Source organism: Urocitellus parryii, chromosome 5, assembly GCF_045843805.1.
Source record: "Urocitellus parryii isolate mUroPar1 chromosome 5, mUroPar1.hap1, whole genome shotgun sequence".
Lineage (NCBI taxonomy): Eukaryota > Metazoa > Chordata > Mammalia > Rodentia > Sciuridae > Urocitellus > Urocitellus parryii.
This window is the reverse complement of record NC_135535.1, coordinates 37,741,072-37,760,619: the sequence shown is the minus strand read 5'-3', so window position 1 is coordinate 37,760,619 and position 19,548 is coordinate 37,741,072. Positions and strand designations below refer to the sequence as shown.

Below are 19,548 nucleotides of genomic sequence, written 5' to 3'. Positions count from 1 at the left end.
AAATTACTCCTATGTTTTTATAAATCATCTATATATTTTTAAAGACTGGTTTTCATTTTTAAAAAGTGGGGGAAAGGGTGTTGTGCAAACTTGTACCCATTCAGCTTCATTTAATCCTTTTAAAATTCAAATGAACTTTCTTCCTTTTTCATCTCAGACTTCAAATCTTACCTTGAATTGCATTTCCTTTTACTTTTTTGAGAGTCTTCTCTTTTGGTCCAAAAAGAAGTGTGAAGTAGGATTAACATTGTGAGTTTTGGTTTTTAACCTAAGTTCAGATTCTAGATCAACAAGTATTCAACTCTGTTACCTCTGCTTTTTCTTAGGAGGTAAAGAGAACTCTCATTTAATTATAGCAAATTCTATGGGAGATCCTATGGTTTAAGTATAAATCTATTGATTTGGGTATTTTTTGGTCAGGCTCACTGGGAACCCCAGGCTCTGGAGTTCATGTGCTGGTTGAGTTCAAGAACTTTACACATTGATACTTTCATTAAGTACTTTACACTTTGATACTTTCATGAACCTAGTTCATTTCTAGCATGAAGTCTGCACTCCTAGATCTTGACTAGGACTTGTGCAAAGCCTTAGGATAGTGTGGGAGGTGGCTAAGTGTGATAACAAAGAGAAGAAATTCAAAGAGAACAGATTCAGGTGAATTCATGCATAAAGGAGGCAACAGTTAGCATATGAAATTTTAACTATTTTTAAAAGCATCCATCTACATATTTAATATCAGAAAAGTGCTTGCCAGATTATTAAGCAAATTTTTTAGAATATAATAAAAATATCTTTGAAATCCCATTTGTGTAAGCAAAAATTTTTAAGACAAGAAACAGCAGTTAAAGGAAATTATAAGGATTCTCACTCTGCAATATTATTATCTTTGACTATTGGGTCTAAGAAATAGCTGAGGCTATTATACAAGCTCCTAGTATAAAATGCAACCATCTCCAATCCCACACAAAGGGGCTAAAACTTTCTTTAAAACATAAAACCTCAAACTTAACATTTGAGGTTTTCTGAATTTTTCTTTTTCTTTATTAATACCCTTGATATTTATTTTACCCAGATTATGCCTGTATACAAATGAATGGGAGGACAAAATAGCAATGTTCAGTTTAACCAAGCCCTAATGGTCTTACCTCAGTTATTCTAGGTTGTTCCCATGTAGAGCTTAAAGGTAGTATGGAATTAGTGGCATTTTCTTATGTTTTTATGGAATGTGAAGACATGGTATTCTAGAAACTTTGGGGATCAGAGGAGGTTATGGTAAAAAGAACCTATTTCCTGGTTCTCCCGAATTAAAATAAAATGACACATCAGAGTAGACCAAACTGTAGAACTTGGTGCACAAATGTCCATTTCTGCACTATTGACCACTAGCTTCCAAATTTCCTCCACAGCTCCTTTTCTAGCCTTCATAGATGCAGTAATTTAATCCCACTTTCCACCTTTGTTACTAAGAGTTATAAACATTACTCCCTAATCTGAAAAACAATGTCTATACTTTTTCAAATAGTATGTTAATACTGGAGAGCACTGGTTCTCAAACTTGACTGTAGGCACACCTGGAGGTGTGTTATTTGATTGTGCCTCAAACCCAGGGTATGATTCAGTAAGTCTGGGCTTTGCCTTCAGAATTTGTGTTTCTATGACATGCCCAGTATAACTGATGCTGCTTGGTCTGGAGACCATATTTGGAGACACACCATTGTATACAGTGTTTTGGAAACATGATGCTATTTTAGGAAAAGATGTATTACTTGATCTTAAATAAATAGTACTAAAATTAGAATATTTTCATTCTTACCTCATATTCCTAGCAATGGAAATGAGGGGTTTTGTTTGTATTTTGTTTTCAGCTGAAGCCAATCTAAAATTAGATAGATAACACATTTAATCATCAAATAAGGTGATTATACTGTAGAACCTAGTACTATGAACATTCATGAATCATGCTCAGTACTCATTAAATAGTTTAATCCAATATTCTTGGGTTTATAGTCCTTGTTGTTATGGTACTACCTTGTTGGGAAATCTAACTATAAAACAAAATTGAAGTCTTGTAAAATGACTTGCCTTGAAGTATTTCATACAACAAGAGTGGTATGCCATATGGGCCAGTGAATTCCTGGGCTCTAGGGAAATGGCCAACACTAGGAAAGGACAACCAATTATCACAGAGCTGCTTAATGGTGGAAATGTGGTAAATCTAATTGCTGAGCTTCTGCAGGACCCTGGATGCCCTGAATGGTTTAAAACACAAGGAATCCACACAGCCAATTAGATGTCCTCTGATCTCTACAGACATCTAAAACTCAAAGCAAATTCTTCCAGGTGTGCTGAATCAAAGTAAACTCACAGTGCCAGCATAGTTAAACTTCTATAGCTGAGAAACAACAGGATCCTTCATGTAGTGATGATAGTCATTAGAAATCTGGGAGTCCCATTTATCAGATCCTGAAATTAAAATACTCCATTGATAGGCTTTTTAAATAAAATTTAAACTGGACTTAAAATTCAAGTATATGTACAGAAAATTTAAATCAACACACACAGAGCTCAAGATTTTTTGTGAACTGCTGTCAAATCTTGTATTTATTTTATGCTTATTAGGAAATTCACCATAGAACAGTGCACTAAAACCATACAGAATTTTCTATAGTGTTTTCTGCAACTAAATTAGACATACAGAGATTTTCAGAATGCAAAGTTGCTAAAAAGTCTTTGTGTTTATTGTGAAAGTGTAGTATTAGACATATTAAAGCTCATTGGTTCTTAGTCAAAGTGGCACAGACTTAGAGACATTCAAACTTTTATATGGTCTAGGCATAATGATGGTCTATCCAGACTCACCTTTCAGCTAACACACTTAGCATCGAGACACAGATGGATGGGAAAGATGACCCTGACCCACATAAGACCCACATTCCTGTGCAAGGATAGAAGCATGATAATCAGGAAATGATGGTTGTTAGTTACAGAAAATGCATTATTGTGAAAACCAGGGGGAAAGTGCTTATGAGAGGAAGTGATTGGATTATGGGGAATGAGAGAATAAGGATAGATCATTCCGACTGAGTAAATTGTTGTGATTTATAAGAGAGAGGGTATAGTGATATCTTGGCCCATTACTGACTAGATTCATTTCACAAACAATCCTAAATCAGAGTGTGACATTTTATGGGGAGACAAACAAAGTCTCTTAAAGATGCTTGTAAGTTACTATGCTTTTAAACTAGAATGTTTTCAGCTCCCCATTCCTTTACCATCATTAGCTTTCTTTACTTTGGCAGTTGGCATTCATAATTGTAATTTTGTATTTCCCTTTTATGAGACTCTAGCAATAGATTACTATATACTGTGCTAAAAAAGAAATATAATTCTGGGCATATTTGGCATGGGAATTTTGATAAATTCCATAAGAAAGTTACCTAAAAGGGTTGAAATATTTCTGTACTTGTAAGTACATCATATTATTTGTATAATACTAAAATAATTAGGTAGTAATTTATAATAAATGAGGACTTCTAAAAAAATCTTTCTCTTAAATTACCTCTCAATTAATAACTCTTTTCATCACTTCCAATAGATAAAATATATATATATTGTATTATATACATACAATATATTTACATATATTCTCTTATGTGTATTTACTTTTAGTTTTTAGTTTTATGTAGGAGTTCCAATACTTCAAAAACACAGGTTAATAGAATACAGGGAACAGTTGTGTAACAAAACAGGAAATTTCATTAAAAGTTTACTGAAAATAAAAATGTGGCTTAGAATGATTAAAAGTTCAAGAAATGACATTTAGGTTCAAATCAGTGATGAGCTAAATACCTTGGTTTTCTGAAATGACTGATTCATGCATGGAATGTAAAATATTTATTAGGATGGGTAGTTAGATGTGTCAGGAATGATCTTTGAATGTCACTTTTTTCTCAGCTCTGCTTGGGGTGGCAGACACTCCCTGATGAGGGCTTTGATTGCTGGTATCAAAGGAATGATTGCAGGGTTGACATTTTACTGTGAAAGACAAGAAATTGAAACAAGATTTTCTGAGCTGGGTACAGACATATTTGCAAGTCAGTGTTTGTCTTGGGAAATGGCTTTGGATCTTTTCTCAGTTAAGACTCAAAAAGAGCCACACTCTGGAGCAAAGAAGATGTGAAAAAAATTCCCCTGACAATATTTCCAAACATAAAGTACCATCAATATCATTAGAAAAATGTCATCAACTTTCTTGGTCAAAAAAAATTCTCAGCAAGTTATTCATGATCCCTGGGCAACAACACTGAGATGATACTCTGATTGCCTGCTAGAATGAGTTGGTTTAAAGTGTAAAAAGCTTTAGCGGTAACCTTAAAGGCTCTGTACAATCTGTCCCTAATTTCCTGTCTCTCTCATTTATTACTATAGTTACATTTGTGTACTAGTCACTAAAATATGTCAATGCTATTGTTAAAATATATTTTATAACATTATCTTCCTGGAAAATATATTGTAAATATTAGTCATTTCACTTATGAAGGTGGTGGTCACACTGTTAACCTCTATCTTAGCCTAATTTGTGTTGCCACAACAAAATATCAGAGACTGAGTAATTAACAAGGAATAAAAATCTATTTTCTCATAGCTCTGGAGGTTGGAAGGTCCAAGATCAAGGTGGCAACAGGTCTGATTGTCTGATGAGGATTCCTCACATGATGGGAAGCTAAAGGGCAAGCTACCTGCATGTTTTGTGAAGTCTATTTTTATAATGGCCTTAGTCCATTCATGAGGGGAGAAGCCTACATGACATCATCCCCTCTTAAAACCCCACATCTCAATACCATCACATAGGCCATTAGGTTCCAACACCCAAATTTTGGAGGGGACACTTCAGAACATAGCAACATCTTAAATACCTATGAAGTAAAACCTGACTCTATAAAACATGTGGTTCACTTGAAACCAGATGTACCTGCCATATTTAGACTCTACCAATTTTTTAAAAAAATCTGAAATTTTTATAAAAAGAACCGTTTTCTATCCTAGTCCTATCTTCCTAGTTCTAGACTCACCTTTCCATTTGCCAGGTAAGGATCTAAGTCTTTTTGAGTTTCTCAGATTCAGTAAGTGCAAATTCAAATTTATCATCTTCCATATCTCCCAAAATGTGCTGTTGTGAAATATATCATGACATTATTCCAGCATTAATCCATGACTTAACTTTTACTACTTCCTCTGTCTTACTTTGTACCCACATCTGGTCTGCCCCTGGGTTCTTCTATTGTTAAATTGTCAACGTGGCCATAGGTTTCATCTCTTCTTATCTACATCTACTGTCACTTTTCTACTTTACAATCTCGTATCTCATTTGGCTTTTTGGAAATAGCCCACCTAGAGACAAGGTGCTGAAACAGTGTGCATTTTCTCTTTTCTCACAGCTGCTGTTTTCTTCCTAAGTCATTAGAAAAATACTTTCTTTCTGAAGAACATTAGTGCCATCCTGTTATAAAGAATGAACTCCAAACCCTGCTCTCTCTGTGACATCTCTATTCCCTGAATTTAGGAATTCCATTTTTTTTTTGTACTATGGATTTCTTTGGAAGTCTAGTAAAGGTTTTGGACTCCTTCCCAGAGTGTTTTTGAATGTGGAAAATAATAAATGGAATCTGACCAAGAAGAGCAGTTCTACAGTAACACAATTCTGTCTGCACACACTGCTGTTTGGGTTTTTGTGGCTTTGTTATGATCCCCTAGTATAGGAGTGTCCCTAAGCCAGCCCTTCTGATTATGCAAATCTATCTCATCTTCCAAAGCCTACAATTCCCATCTTCTCTGTGCAATTTTACCTTGCCTCCAAGCTTTGTCTATAGTCAAGGACTTTCCCTTTTCCCTCTCATAGAAAATTATTTGTATTTCCAGATAGTCCTTATCTTAACTAGGCCCTTTATTATATTTTTGGATAGTAATGTTCCCAACACTGAACTAGCAACTCTCACATATTTCGTCTTCACGATTCTCTTTTAAATGCTATGATATATGCAGTTGATGGAGAGATGAGGTCTGGACATTTTATTCTTTTGTCAAGATTGTACAGCTTGTTGTTCTTCCTAGGTTATAAATTATTTGAGGGAAGGGATATTTTATCTTTCTTTTATATCTTATCAGATTCTATGTAATAGAGTTTGTTCAGTAAAGTTTTCTCATATAAATTTAAAAGTAGGAAGCAGGAAATACTTGCCTCCCAATATTCAACAGCATTAGAATTGACTAGGGTCCCTGGGAGGACAGAGATGGGCACAACACTGTTCTAAGGTTAATGTCCTTGTCAGATTAACTGTTACTAAGTCTTTTTCAATGTACTCTTAACCCTTCTGATTTCTAGTGGTTTTGCAATTTGAAATTTACACATAAGGGTATTCAACAGTATTAATTCTTAAGATACTATCCCTTGTTTTAGACTAAAAAAAAAAACAAATTAGAAAATTAGGACAAATTAAAGAATTAGTTTGAATCATGGTGAATTCAAGATCTATTCAAAGTTTACTATTTTTAATAATAGATCAGAAAATGGAATGACCTATTTACTATTCTATCCCTTCAGTGAAAACAGTTAAGCAAACCCAATTTACTCTTGTACACTTGTGAGACAATATATTTTAACCATAATTCCCTTACATTCGTTTCTATTTTCAACTGTGTTCCTTTGCCTCTTTTTGGTGGTCAAATATGTTTCTCAAAGGGTTTTCTTAAAATGGCATTGCTAGATTATCTATTTCTAAAATAAACATTTCAAAATGTTTATTTTAGAAATGGTATAGTTTCTTTCAAAAATATGATTTTAAGTTTAAATCACATATTTTTTATTTTAATTAACCAATTTCTGATGGAAGTTTTAAGTATAAATAATTAGTTCATTTAATTTGCTAATACCTTTAGCATGCTGTGAACTGTAAATTAATATAAAATGAATTCATTATGAGTATCCATTTTTCATGGTCTTTTCTATTGTTGTACTGTAGCAAGTGCTAACTAATGTGGCAGAATAATTGATTTTCTATTGTCATAGCTCCAGATGGTCCTCCTGAAAATGTGCATGTTGTAGCAACATCACCTTTCAGCATCAACATCAGTTGGAGTGAACCTGCTGTCATCACTGGACCAACATTCTACCTGATTGACGTCAAATCAGTAATACATGTCTTACCTTCTTTTTTAAAAGGCAGTATGGATCATGATTAAGGTTGCAAGTTTTGGAAACAGACTACTTGGTTTGGAGTCCCAGATCTGTTAGACCTTAGGCAGTTTACTTAATCTCTCTGTGTTTCAGTGTTTGTATATGTAAAATAAAAAATAATAGTAGTCTGTAGAGAGTCCATGAGGACTAAATCACTTAATAATGCATAAAAATCTTAGAGCATTTCCTGACACAAAGTAAGTGCTACTAAGGATCAGGTTTTAGTAAAACAATTATTATTATATTAATTCTCAGGGGATAGATGATATATATATATATATAGATAGATAGATAGATATAGATATATATAGATATATATATATAGATATAAACCAGGGGTTTAATTGATAATATGCATTGGTTTGGGCTGTGTCTGTGGCTAGTGGTAGAACACTTGCATGACACATGTGAGGTACTGGGTTTGATCCTCAGCATCACATAAAAATAAATGAATAAATAAAGGTATTGTGTCCATCTGTAACAAATAATACATTCATTTAAAATATAGTAGAAATAGGCTCATAAAAGAGAATGAGAAAAGAAAAGGCATTAGGGGAAACATCTTCCAGATAACATAAAATCAGAACGAAATCTTGAAAAATAATTCAGGCAGTTCCTGAAAAGCAAAGGAAAACAGAGTAATTCTCATTTAAGAAAAAGTGAGCGGTGCTGCTATCTCAGGTCACAGCATTCAGAAAGAAGAGTTTAAGAAGCAAGATTGGGAGAATAACTACATCACATGTTACAGAGTTTGGGTTTTATTTTAAGAGTAGTGGGGTGAGCTGGGCTTGGTGGCTCATGTCTGTAATCCCAGGAGCTCTGGAAGCTGAGGCAGGAGGATCACGAGTTCAAAGCCAGCCTCAGCAAAGCAAGGCTCTAAGAAACTCAGTGATCCCCTGTCTCTAAATAAAATACAAAACAGGACTGCGGATGTGGCTCAGTGGTTGAGTGCCCCTGAGTTCAATCCCTGGTACACCCCACCCCATATAAAAGAGTGGTGGGTGGCAGTTTGTGAGTAATTAAAGTAGTGATGTTGATTTCTATTGTATAGGATGAGTAGGTTTATAGTGGATGGTTTGAGACCAGTGTTAGGGTGCAAATTTAGACAAAGAGACAGAAGTCAAGAAAACATAGGAACAAAGAAATGTAGTAAGGGAAAAGAATGAAAAATAATTTAAATTTATAAAATTTGGTGAAAAAATCAGCCATCTAATTGAGTGAGAGGACAAATCAGGAATGATTTTAGGATATTTGACTTGCAAAATTATAAGAAGGAATAGATTCATAAAGGAAAAAATGAGTTTAGTAGGAAACACTCTGAAATTGAGGTGTCTCAGAGTCTTCCAGTCAAAGTACCCATTACAAAGTACTGCATATGGCTGTGGAACACAGGAGGGAAATTCTGGATTAGCAGATTTTGGAAGTGTTGATATTTAGAAGATAATTAATTTTATAGGAGTAGATGATATTAACTATGGAACATGTCAACTATGATGAGTACCTGAGGATAGCGTTCTGAAGAGTAGAACTATTTCCTTCCTTAATTCAACATCATTTATAAATGCAACTAACTTCAGCACCATGCCAGGTGCTGGCTATGTAGAAGTGAACAAATATGATATGGTCACTGTCACTTTAGAGTTTATCTGAAGCTCATTTAAGAAAGATGTAACCATCAACATTTTAAAATCTTTGACTCTTAGACCAAGGAAAAACACTTATCAGTGCATTTAGGATTTATGCTTTAGCCTGGCTCCTGAAAAATGTGAGTCACAAGAGCATAAAAACCTTCCTTTCAAAGACTTTCAAACAAAATTTGTTTTCAAATTGACACTAAAGACATTGGGCATAGATATCATTCTGGATGATTCTACTAAAAAATGAATGCATCTTGAGGTCTTTTATTCATTGTTCCCTTTACTCTTTCATTTAACAAATAGTTATTGAATAGCTTTTATTCACTAGAACAAGGATGAAAAAGTAAAGTTCTGCTTTCAAGGAGCTCATACTCAAAAGGGAGATGTAGGAATTTAAATGGATAATTATAGAGTCTGAGGTATGAGGTTTTGGGGAAGACAAGTTAGCAAACTAAAGTTTCTGTTATGGAGGAAAACAGGTATAGAGACTTCAAAGAGCACGTTAAATTTACTCTGAGACTTGATGGCTGAATAAGGTTACACCAGATAGGAAAGGGTAGAGGTGAGGTAGGACAGGAAGAAAAAAATAAAAGCTTGGCAGGAAAAGAAGATCCAGGGTCTAATTACTGACATTGTCTTGTTATAGCTCAAAAATTATAAGAGTGATTTCATATTAATAATAGATGATCAACTGTGGAGTGAGCAAACAAGCTTGGAATTGATAGAAGGAAAATGAGGGGTAAAATGATCTGAGGTGTCCATCTTGGGTAAGTGGGAGAGTAATTGTTAACAACCAAGGTGAAGTAGGTTTAATGAAAATATAATGAACTTTTGTACATGTTGAGTTTGAGGACCAGAATTCTTTTCAGATTTTATTAAATATTTTAAAGGTAGGATACAGCACAATGCATGTGTGCCATGTTTTTGCTATTTGATATTTGTTATATATTGCTTCAGTGAGAAGCATTGGAATCATTTAATTCATAAATAGTGTAATTTATAAGATCAAGCCCACCGGCTTGTTGCAGTGAAGAGAATTCTGGACTTTTAAAAAACCAATCTCATCTCCATTACTGGGGAGCTATGAAATCTTGAGGAAATCATCTCAGGTCTACAAATGCAGAATTTAAATAGTTGTAGTAGTTAGGCAAGCAACATCAAACCATGATAATGAAACCAAATGAAATGGAAATGGAAACCCAGGCCCCATTACAGGGGTCAACTGTTACTTACTTATCTCTAGGTTATTTATCTACTATTTATTTATTTATTTACTTCTGGTACCAGGGATTGAATCCAGAGGCACATCCCAGACTGTTTGTTTGTTTGTTTGTTTGTTTGTTTATTTACAGACAGGATCTCACTCAGTTGCTTAGGGCCTCAGTTAACTTGCTAAGGCTGGCTTTGAGCTTGTGATCTTCTGCCTCAGCCTTCGGAGCTACTGGAATTACAAGCGTGTGCCATCACACCCAAAAAGATAATTTGTACCCATTATGAATATAAACCTAGACTTAAAAAGGGCCATATTTTATGTGATGTTTAAATAATGGCAATTAATTAAATACACACTTTTTACCAGTGGATTCATATGTCTGATCAATAGACTTCCTATGCTGATTAGTTTTTCTGCCTCTTTAGAGAAGTGGGACATTGGTCTCCACTGCTTTGTCTTGAGCTGGGAATGGTCTTTTGAACTGTTTGCAATACTGGTATTACTCATTAGCCTTTAGCTGGGCTTTCATGGTAACATCTTCAAGTTAAAAAAGATCTTAGAAAAGACTAATTACAGAAACATATTGAACAACAACAAAAGCTTTAAAATTACAAGTGAGGAACAAGTCAAAAATGAACTTAATAGTGCTAGTCATATATTAAACCAGATTTTAAATATTTATTTCAAGTACTTTAGAGTAGTAAATCAACAAGGGTTTTGAATTTTCTCATGGATCTTAGGAAAAGCACTTCTATGTAGTGTTAAAAATTTCGGCTATTTTTAATGTCTAGAGCCAATGGGCCAGAACTTCTATTGCAGGCAAACCACATTTGAACAAGTCACATGGCTACATTTAATAGACCTACAGGTACTCATTTATGCACATTAAATAATTATGCCATTTGCAGTTGAGTCTTTATCCACTGTCATGCATTGTGCTAGATCAAGAGTTTTTCAAACTATGGTCATTATCAGAATGCAATAAATGGAGTTAAATAAAAGGGGTGGAAAATATCAAAGTCCATTTCAGAAATAAGTTACATTCCAAAAATTGTGTTTCAGGTCATAGAGCGTCAATATATGCGTATACACACACACACACACACACCACACACACACACACCACACACACACACATACGTATACCTCTGAATTTTCTTTTTGTGGGTAATGTAATTTTTTAAGATCAAAATCTCTGTACCAATTACTTAAGATCTCTTCTTTCTAAATCTCAATATAATTCTGTAATTATTTTACCACCCCAATTTCACATACATAGAAGGTAAGATATATAGAGCCTGAGTGGTTTGTCAAGTGGCCAATTAGCATTTGAACCCTTGATAACACAGTCCAAAACCTATATACTTTTTTTTTAAACAAAGCATTAGAGTAGAAAGTAATTTCATTGACTGAAAAAAATGATTTTTTTTGCTTGTGCATTTGATGGATTGATTGACCATGGCTGGTTGATTATTTTCTTTTCCTTTCAATTACTAAAATATTTACTAATTAATGAACTGTTATAATGACACTTTAGATTTTTCCAGGGCTATATGATTGTTAAATAAGTAAATATGTAAATAAATAAGTTAATCTAGAAATGTTATATGAATGTACATGTAGCTTTGTATTATTATCTTCTGGTAAAACAAAATTCTCCAGTATTGCTTCTTGTTAACTGTGTTTTTTCCTCATAGGTAGATCGTGATGAATTCAATATTTCCTTTGTTAAGTCAAATGAAGAAAATAAAACCATGGAAATTAAAGACTTAAAAATATTTACCAGATATTCTGTGTTGATCACTGCATTTACTGGAAATGTAAGTGCTGCATATGTAGAAGGGAAGTCAAGCCCTGAAGTCATTGTGACTACTTTAGAATCAGGTAGGAGTGCCCTCCCTCATTGGTTGAGTAAGCTGTCTGATTTACAGTTCCACACTCTACATTAAACAGAATATAAGTTATGAGAAGTTTTTGAAGAATGTAAATAAAAATAATAATAATTAATTGCTACTGTGATCATCAAAATTAAAGCTATTTATTTTTGAGGCAAAGTGAAAATGTAGAATATTCAGTCCTTATAAATATGGAACATAAAGGTACCCAATTGTACTTTTCTATGCTTATGAAATCTGCTAAGTGTTTCAGAAATTGAGTTACCTTGCATAATAGATGATTTTTCTAAGCTTCTATAGCCAATAATGCTATATCTAAAACTATATTTTAATTATTTCTACCCTATGATAGGAATGAAAATTAAAGTAATGATCTGGAATTCAATATTAGGATCCAGATCACATTTATCATAGATGTTTTCTTTACTTCATCAGGTGATATAATTTATTAAGTAACTATCCAAGAAATGTCAGAATCTATACAGAGTTTCTCAAGGTCCTATGAACAGGGTCTGAATGAATAAGATTATAACAAGTAGGAATTTAATGTGGAAAGTCAGCCTCCCAGATCCTGCTTGCCCCATCCTCCTTCAGAATCCTGATGTTCTTTGCCACCAGATATGTCACTGGAAAAAGCAGATGAAGGGATGTATTGTTAGAGTTTATTTGTTGCTATCTGTAAGGTAATATAAGTGGTAAAAATATTTTTAGAAAGTCTTTTAATTATGTTCTCTATTCATTTTGCCTATAAAGTTATGAATCTAAGTTACAAGGTAAATTTTATCTTTAGCACCCTAAAATTACATTTGTTCGTATTTTCCTGCCAAATATGACAGGTATCTAGTTTCTATTGTGATTTTTGCATTTCTCCTTCATCTTCTTCTCTGTGAGGAAAGAACTGATGAATGTATTCACATTTATAACACAAAGCACTCATTCTCAAATCCTAATGTTCTATGTTTCCCATAGATATAATGATTTAACATAGTTTTTTACTAAATCTCTAAGAAAATAATCTTATTTTTGTTGGTTCACTTTAGTTATACATAACATTATGATGTATTTTGATACGAAATCATGGGATTTAATTTGTTTTAATTCAGTCCCCAGTACTTCCTTTTCTCCTTCCTCCTGTTCCCCATCCTCTGTTCAATTGATCTTTCTGCTATTCATTCATAGTTTTTTTATTAGTGTCTTGTGGATATTACAGCATTAATGGGGGCAATGACCAGTGTCTCATTGTGGGATTCCTCTTCCTGCTCAGGAGAATGTAAGCCATGCTAAACCTTTAAGTCTCAAATAATTAATGAATAACAAAACACAATTATTCAGAAATATATTTACAAAAGTGAAACCCCTGACAGATCTAGTTCACATGGGCTCTGGAACTAGAAAAAGAAAAGATGGTTCCAGTGGCTTATTTAAGGGGTACATCAAAGGCAGGGATAAGGTTTCAAGGGCAGAATCTTGCTTCCTGATGTCTACTATTCAGCAGGTTGATTGGCATCTTCTCAGGTCACACCCATCTCAGATGCTGTGTGGGACCTTTGGCAGAGTTTGAGGGGGAAGTTCACCTGCATCAAGCAGTCAATCCCTGGGGGGGTGCCTCAGGACATTCCCAGTGCCAGACTTATCCCCTCACTAGGTTACAATAAGCAACATAGTCCACACACAACACATGGATGACTTGTGACACAGGATGATGAAATTCAATGTGGTATATTCATATAAGTACCTAGGAAAAATAGGTCAGATTCATTCCACTGTCTTTCCTTATCCCATCCCTTCTCCCTCTCCTTTATCCCCCTTTGTCTACTCCACTGATCTTTCTTGTATTTTTTTATCCCCACCTTTCATTTCTGTATTAGCATCCATATATCAGAAAAAACAAATAGAAATTTAGATTTAAAGCTAAGAATATTTAGGGAATAGGAAGTTCTTTCCAGCATTGAGAGAATCTCTTTTCTTATCCAGCTTTAAACTTGATCCTAGATTCAGAGAAATACTTCTTATAAACTAAAAATACATGTCTGAGATATAAAATATATTAAAGCAAATTTAAAACTATGTCTCTTGAATAAACCTTTTATTTTATATATGCATTTGTTCCACTTAAAGTATTCAGTAAAATAACATGTTTATTTGCTTCTCTTTTTTTCATACTCTTACTTATCTACTTTTGTTTTTGCTTGATAAAGGACACTATCTATTAAAGATGTTTGTAAATAAAATAATATAGCTCACTTAGTAGAGTATTTGCCTCCCATAAACAAGGCCCTGGTTTCAATCCCCAGCACCACATACACACACACACACACACACACACACACACACACAAATATAATAATAATAATAATGTTTGAGCCTCAAACTCTTGAAAACCAAATACTAACTTTTTTCATGTAAATTCTTGAGTTAATATGGAAGAATATATCCATTTGGAGATGATCAAAATAAATATACTCATTCAATTTGTTAATCACTTTTATAAAGAGCACTATATAGTGCATTAAGTGTAGATTTTATATTTAAAAATAATTTTTTCTTCATGCATATCATTTTCATAATTTATTTTGTTTATTTAGTTTTTTTTAATGTGGTACTGAAGATTGAACCCAGTGACTCATGTGTGCTAGGCAAGCACTCCACCACTGAGCCACAACCCCAACACCTGATAAGCTACTTTTTATTTATCTAAAATAACCTGAGATATTTAAGATATATAAAGAATTCTTAAAATTCAGCACTTGAAAAATTCACTTAGAAAATAAGCAAAAGACATGAACAAATATTTTACCACCCTGTAGATATGGTGGACAAATAAACATATAAAATAGATTTTCAATGCTATTAACCATTAGATAAATCCAAATTAAAGCCATGATGAGATATAAAAGGCCTCACAATTTTATTAAAAACATAACAATAATATTTAAAATAGTGATAATATTAAGTTCTGGCAAAGATGCAGAGACTGAACATCTGATACATTGCTAGTGGAAATGTGAAATGACATAGCTACATGGGAAAGTAGTTTTCTAGTATCTTATAGAACTACAATTGCATTTCCCATGTGACTCTGAAACCACACTCTTGAACATTGACCACAGAGAGTCAATAACTTATGTTCACTCAAACATCTATACATTACAGTAGATGGGGTAGAGAGAGAAGATGGGAGGGGAGGGGAGAGGAGCGGGGATAGTAGAGGATAGGAAAGGCAGCAGAATACAACAGACACTAGTATGGCAATTGTTAAAACAGTGGATGTGTAACCGATGTGATTCTGCAATCTGTATACGGGGTAAAAATGGGAGTTCATAACCCACTTGAATCAAAGTGTGAAATATGATATGTCAAGCACTATGTAATGTTTTGAACAACCAACAATAAAAATTTAAAAAAAAAACATCTATACATGAATTTTAATACCTTTTTTTAGTAATAAAAAATTAGAAACAACCCAAATGTCCTTCCATGACTAAACAATCTCTGGTACATCCATGAAATGGAACACTACTCAAGAATATAAGAGTATGACCTGTTGACACATTTAGCAACACCCATGGGCCTCAAGATCATTATGTCATTGTTGTCTCAAAATGACAAAGCAATAGAGATGGAGAAAGATTGTGTTTTGGAGAGGAATATAGTATAAGTACAAGGGGATAATAGGAGCAGGTTTCTTAAAGATGATAGGGTAGTTTCATATCTTGTTTGAGATGGCAATTAAAGAATCTATACATTGGATAAATTTGTATAGAATTATACACACACGCACAAAAGCATGAAACAATGGTGAAACCAGAATAAGATCTGTCATCTAGGACTGGGGATGTAGCTCAGTGGTATAGCACTTGCATATCATGTGTGAGGCCCTGAATTCAATCCTCAGCACTGAAGAAAAAAAAAGGAAAAAATGTGATCTGTAATCCAGTGAACAACATTATATCAACATCGGTTTCCTGGTTTGATGTTAAACTGCAGTCATGGAAGATGTTACCACTAGGGAAAGCTAGGGGAAGGTTACATGGGACTATATATTATTATTAAAATAAAAAAATAAGATTGATCTCTAGCACTGCCATAAATAAATAGTTTTAAAGTCATAGAAACACATTCTGCATAAAAATAAAAATAAATGCATTTGAAAAGCAAAATAAATAAGCAAACAACTTGGATCATCATTATAGTTTCTATGAATTGCAACTGTCAATGATTTGATGATACATTTTGCTGTTTTCTATAAATTATGGTTTAAATAATTCATATAATACTCTTTAAAAACAGAAATTTGAAGCAAATAAATTTCATAAGGATATTAGAACAAATTAAAATTTTTTAAATTGTATATATTTCATTTTAGCACCCAAGGATCCACCTAACAACATGACATTTCAGAAGATACCAGATGAAGTTACAAAATTTCAGTTAACATTCCTTCCTCCTTCTCAACCTAATGGAAATATCCAAGTATACCAAGCTTTGGTTTACCGAGAAGACGATCCCACAGCTGTTCAGATTCATAACCTCAGTATCATCCAGAAAACAGACACATCTGTCATTGCAATGTTAGAAGGACTAAAAGGTGGACATACATACAATATCAGTGTAAGCATCTATAACTTTTAGTTGTTTACCTAAATGCAAAGTCAGCATTCAAAAATACTGTTTGTGTATGTTTTGCATTTCCCACATCTTTTTGTGAGTAAAGTAGATGTAGAGGAATAACATTGCTTATTTTCTATTATAACACAGCACCTTCTACTACTACTACTACTACTACTACTACTACTACTTCTTCTTCTTCTTCTTCTTCTTCTTCTTCTTCTTCTTCTTCTTCTTCTTCTTCTTCTTCTTCTTCTCCTCCTTCTCCTTCTCCTTCTCCTTCTCCTTCTCCTTCTTCCTCCTCCTCCTCCTCCTCCTCCTCCTCCCCAGGGCCTTGTGCATGCGAGGCAAGCACTCTACCAACTGAGCCCCCAGCATATGCTATTAAAATATGTAGATAAATGAGAAGTTTGCACAATATTAGTAGACATCTAGAAATAAAGGAGAAAGAAAATACATATTGAAGGTAGAAAAGTAGTAAAATATAAATAAAAAATTCGGCCCCCAAAGAAAACCATTTATGTGTGATTATAAATGAAAATGTAAAAGCAAATTTCAAAGGCAGAGAACAGAAATAACTGTTTATGTGTAGCATAAATGTATATGTGAGTTCATATACATATACACAGCCATGTACACACACAATTTGTTTCATCCTTTCTTTTTTTGTATCATGCCTCAGAATTTCAAATAGAGTTATTTGGTTCAGCAAAAAATCATCTTTTAAAAACATAGAATTCACACTAAACCTATAAATACCATAGAAATTAATCCTCCTATCAGTTCTTTGTAAATTTGTTTATAGAACATTTTAATAATTTGTGTGTATATAAAATGAATATACATCCTTATATTTATTCATTCCCATGCCTTAATTTTATATCTTCATATAATCCGTCTTGTTAAATTATTGTTGTACATGCCATGAAGTGGACCACATTGTAAAAGATCCACTAGGGGAAGGATGGTGATTAAGAGAACTAACTGACCTGGATTCAAAGCTGTATTCTGTATCTTGGCAACTTTATGACATCTATGTCTCAGTTTCCCTATGTAAAAGCTGGGTAATAGGAATAATGAACAACTTCATAGGATTTTTGTGCAGATTAAATATTTATATTTGTTGTTGGTAATTATTGTTATAACTGTTTTGGCTATTGGGAGTAAGAAAGAAAACAGAAATTAAAACAAAGTATATCAATTTATGATTAAAGAATATATTTAAAATCCTGTAACTGTTTGCAAACACTGTTTTTGCATTATTTGCAAAGTACAATATAAAGCACTTTTAACACCTTGCCTTTTGTTAGAAATGTGTAAAGGTGGCACCTGTACTGACCTACTGAAGCAAAATCTAAATATTTGCATTTAGCAAGGTTTACAGATGATTTCTTTGCACACTGCTATTTGAGAAGCACTGTCCAACTCTTTCACTTATTATCTCACTTATATATTATTTGTACTATAAAGAAATAAAAACAGGACTGGGGCTGTTTTTATTTCTTTAAACAAAAGAAGTAAGTGGCTCAGCGGTAGCGCACTTACCTGGCATGTGTGAGGCACGGGGTTCGATTCTCAGCACCACATATAAATAAATAAAATAAAGGTCTATCAACAACCAAAAAGAAAGAAAAAAAAGAAAAAGAAGTAAAAACAATGAACCATGCCATCACTTTTAATTTTAAATACTTCCTTTTTTAAATTTACAGACACCAGCAAATATTTCTTTATTCATTTTAAGTCCATATCTCATGGACTTGGTTTATTTACAACACTATCATATCAATGAAAATATTTTCAACATATTGATAGAATAAAAAGATGGGCCATTAATGTATAAAATTTATTAATTCCAATAGATACATTATATACTGAATTATATTTACCAAGTACAATGAAGTTGGCCAAGAACAGTTTTTTTTTTATTTTTATTTTATAGCAAGATTAAAGTGAATGGAGGAAGATTCCAGTTCCACAGCTCCCTAAGCACAGAGTTAATTGAAAGCCTTCACATTTGTGTAAATCACTCTCTGAATATACAAACAGAAATGCTTTATGTGTATATGCTGCATTACATAGGTTATAGCATCAGATACTTCAGGGCAGGGGTGAAGAAGGGCATAAAGGCCAACTTTCAGAGGGATGATTTAATACAGGAAAACGGGAGGTTGAAGGAATAGGATTTCATCTCAGAAGCAAAAAAAGGGGGATCTTGAATGTGGACTTATAGGAGGCCAGAGTTACCGAGAGCAGTAGCAGATGTTAAAGTAGATGGAGAGAGTGTAGATGGAGTGGCTTTTCCGCTGCTCCTCCTCCGAGTTCAAATGGAAGCCACAGTCCTTCCTGGTCTCTGTGAATGAGCTGTTAAGATCTCTGCCTTTGTTCTCAGGGGTTAGTACCAGCATATCAGTTTTTAAGAAATACTTTCTTATTCCAGTTCTTCTTATATATATTATATTCATTTGAGTGGCTACAAGAAATATAATAGGCTACAGGCAACTGTTTTTGAAAGAGGAATCATTTTAAAATTATATATCACCTTGTTCTGTTATACATATACATAAGAAAGAACTTGATAATAGTAACAAAATGTTTCTTTGTTTTAGGTTTATGCAATCAATAGTGCTGGTGCAGGGCCTAAAGTTCAGATGAGGATAACCATGGATATCAAAGGTACTATGTGAGCTGCCTTCATATAAAATACTGTTTTCTTTATCAAAGAGTGATTATAAATTGAATTCCACGTAAGAATTAAAGATAAGCCAAGCATTTAAAGGATACATATGTATATAACAAGCATGTATTAAGTAATGACATTTATTATTAATATAATATTAAGTAATGATATTTACAAATAATTATTACTTAACACATGCTTATTTAAAGGTAGAATTTAATTGTCTGAATAGTAGAATTTAATTAATAGAATCTAATTGTCTGATATTAATTACTATGTTAAAA

General features: G+C 33.4%; 1 protein-coding gene across 1 annotated transcript in view; it reads left to right on the top strand.

Annotated features, from left to right (window-relative positions):
- Positions 1 to 19,548, top strand: part of Ptprq (protein tyrosine phosphatase receptor type Q) — a 196,730-nt gene that overhangs the window by 123,385 nt on the left and 53,797 nt on the right. The window contains exons 27-30 of the mRNA XM_026391416.2: positions 7,067 to 7,188; positions 11,782 to 11,968; positions 16,346 to 16,590; positions 19,194 to 19,260. Of these exons, the coding sequence (XP_026247201.2) occupies positions 7,067 to 7,188; positions 11,782 to 11,968; positions 16,346 to 16,590; positions 19,194 to 19,260 (621 nt within the window). The remainder of the gene's footprint in view (positions 1 to 7,066; positions 7,189 to 11,781; positions 11,969 to 16,345; positions 16,591 to 19,193; positions 19,261 to 19,548) is intronic.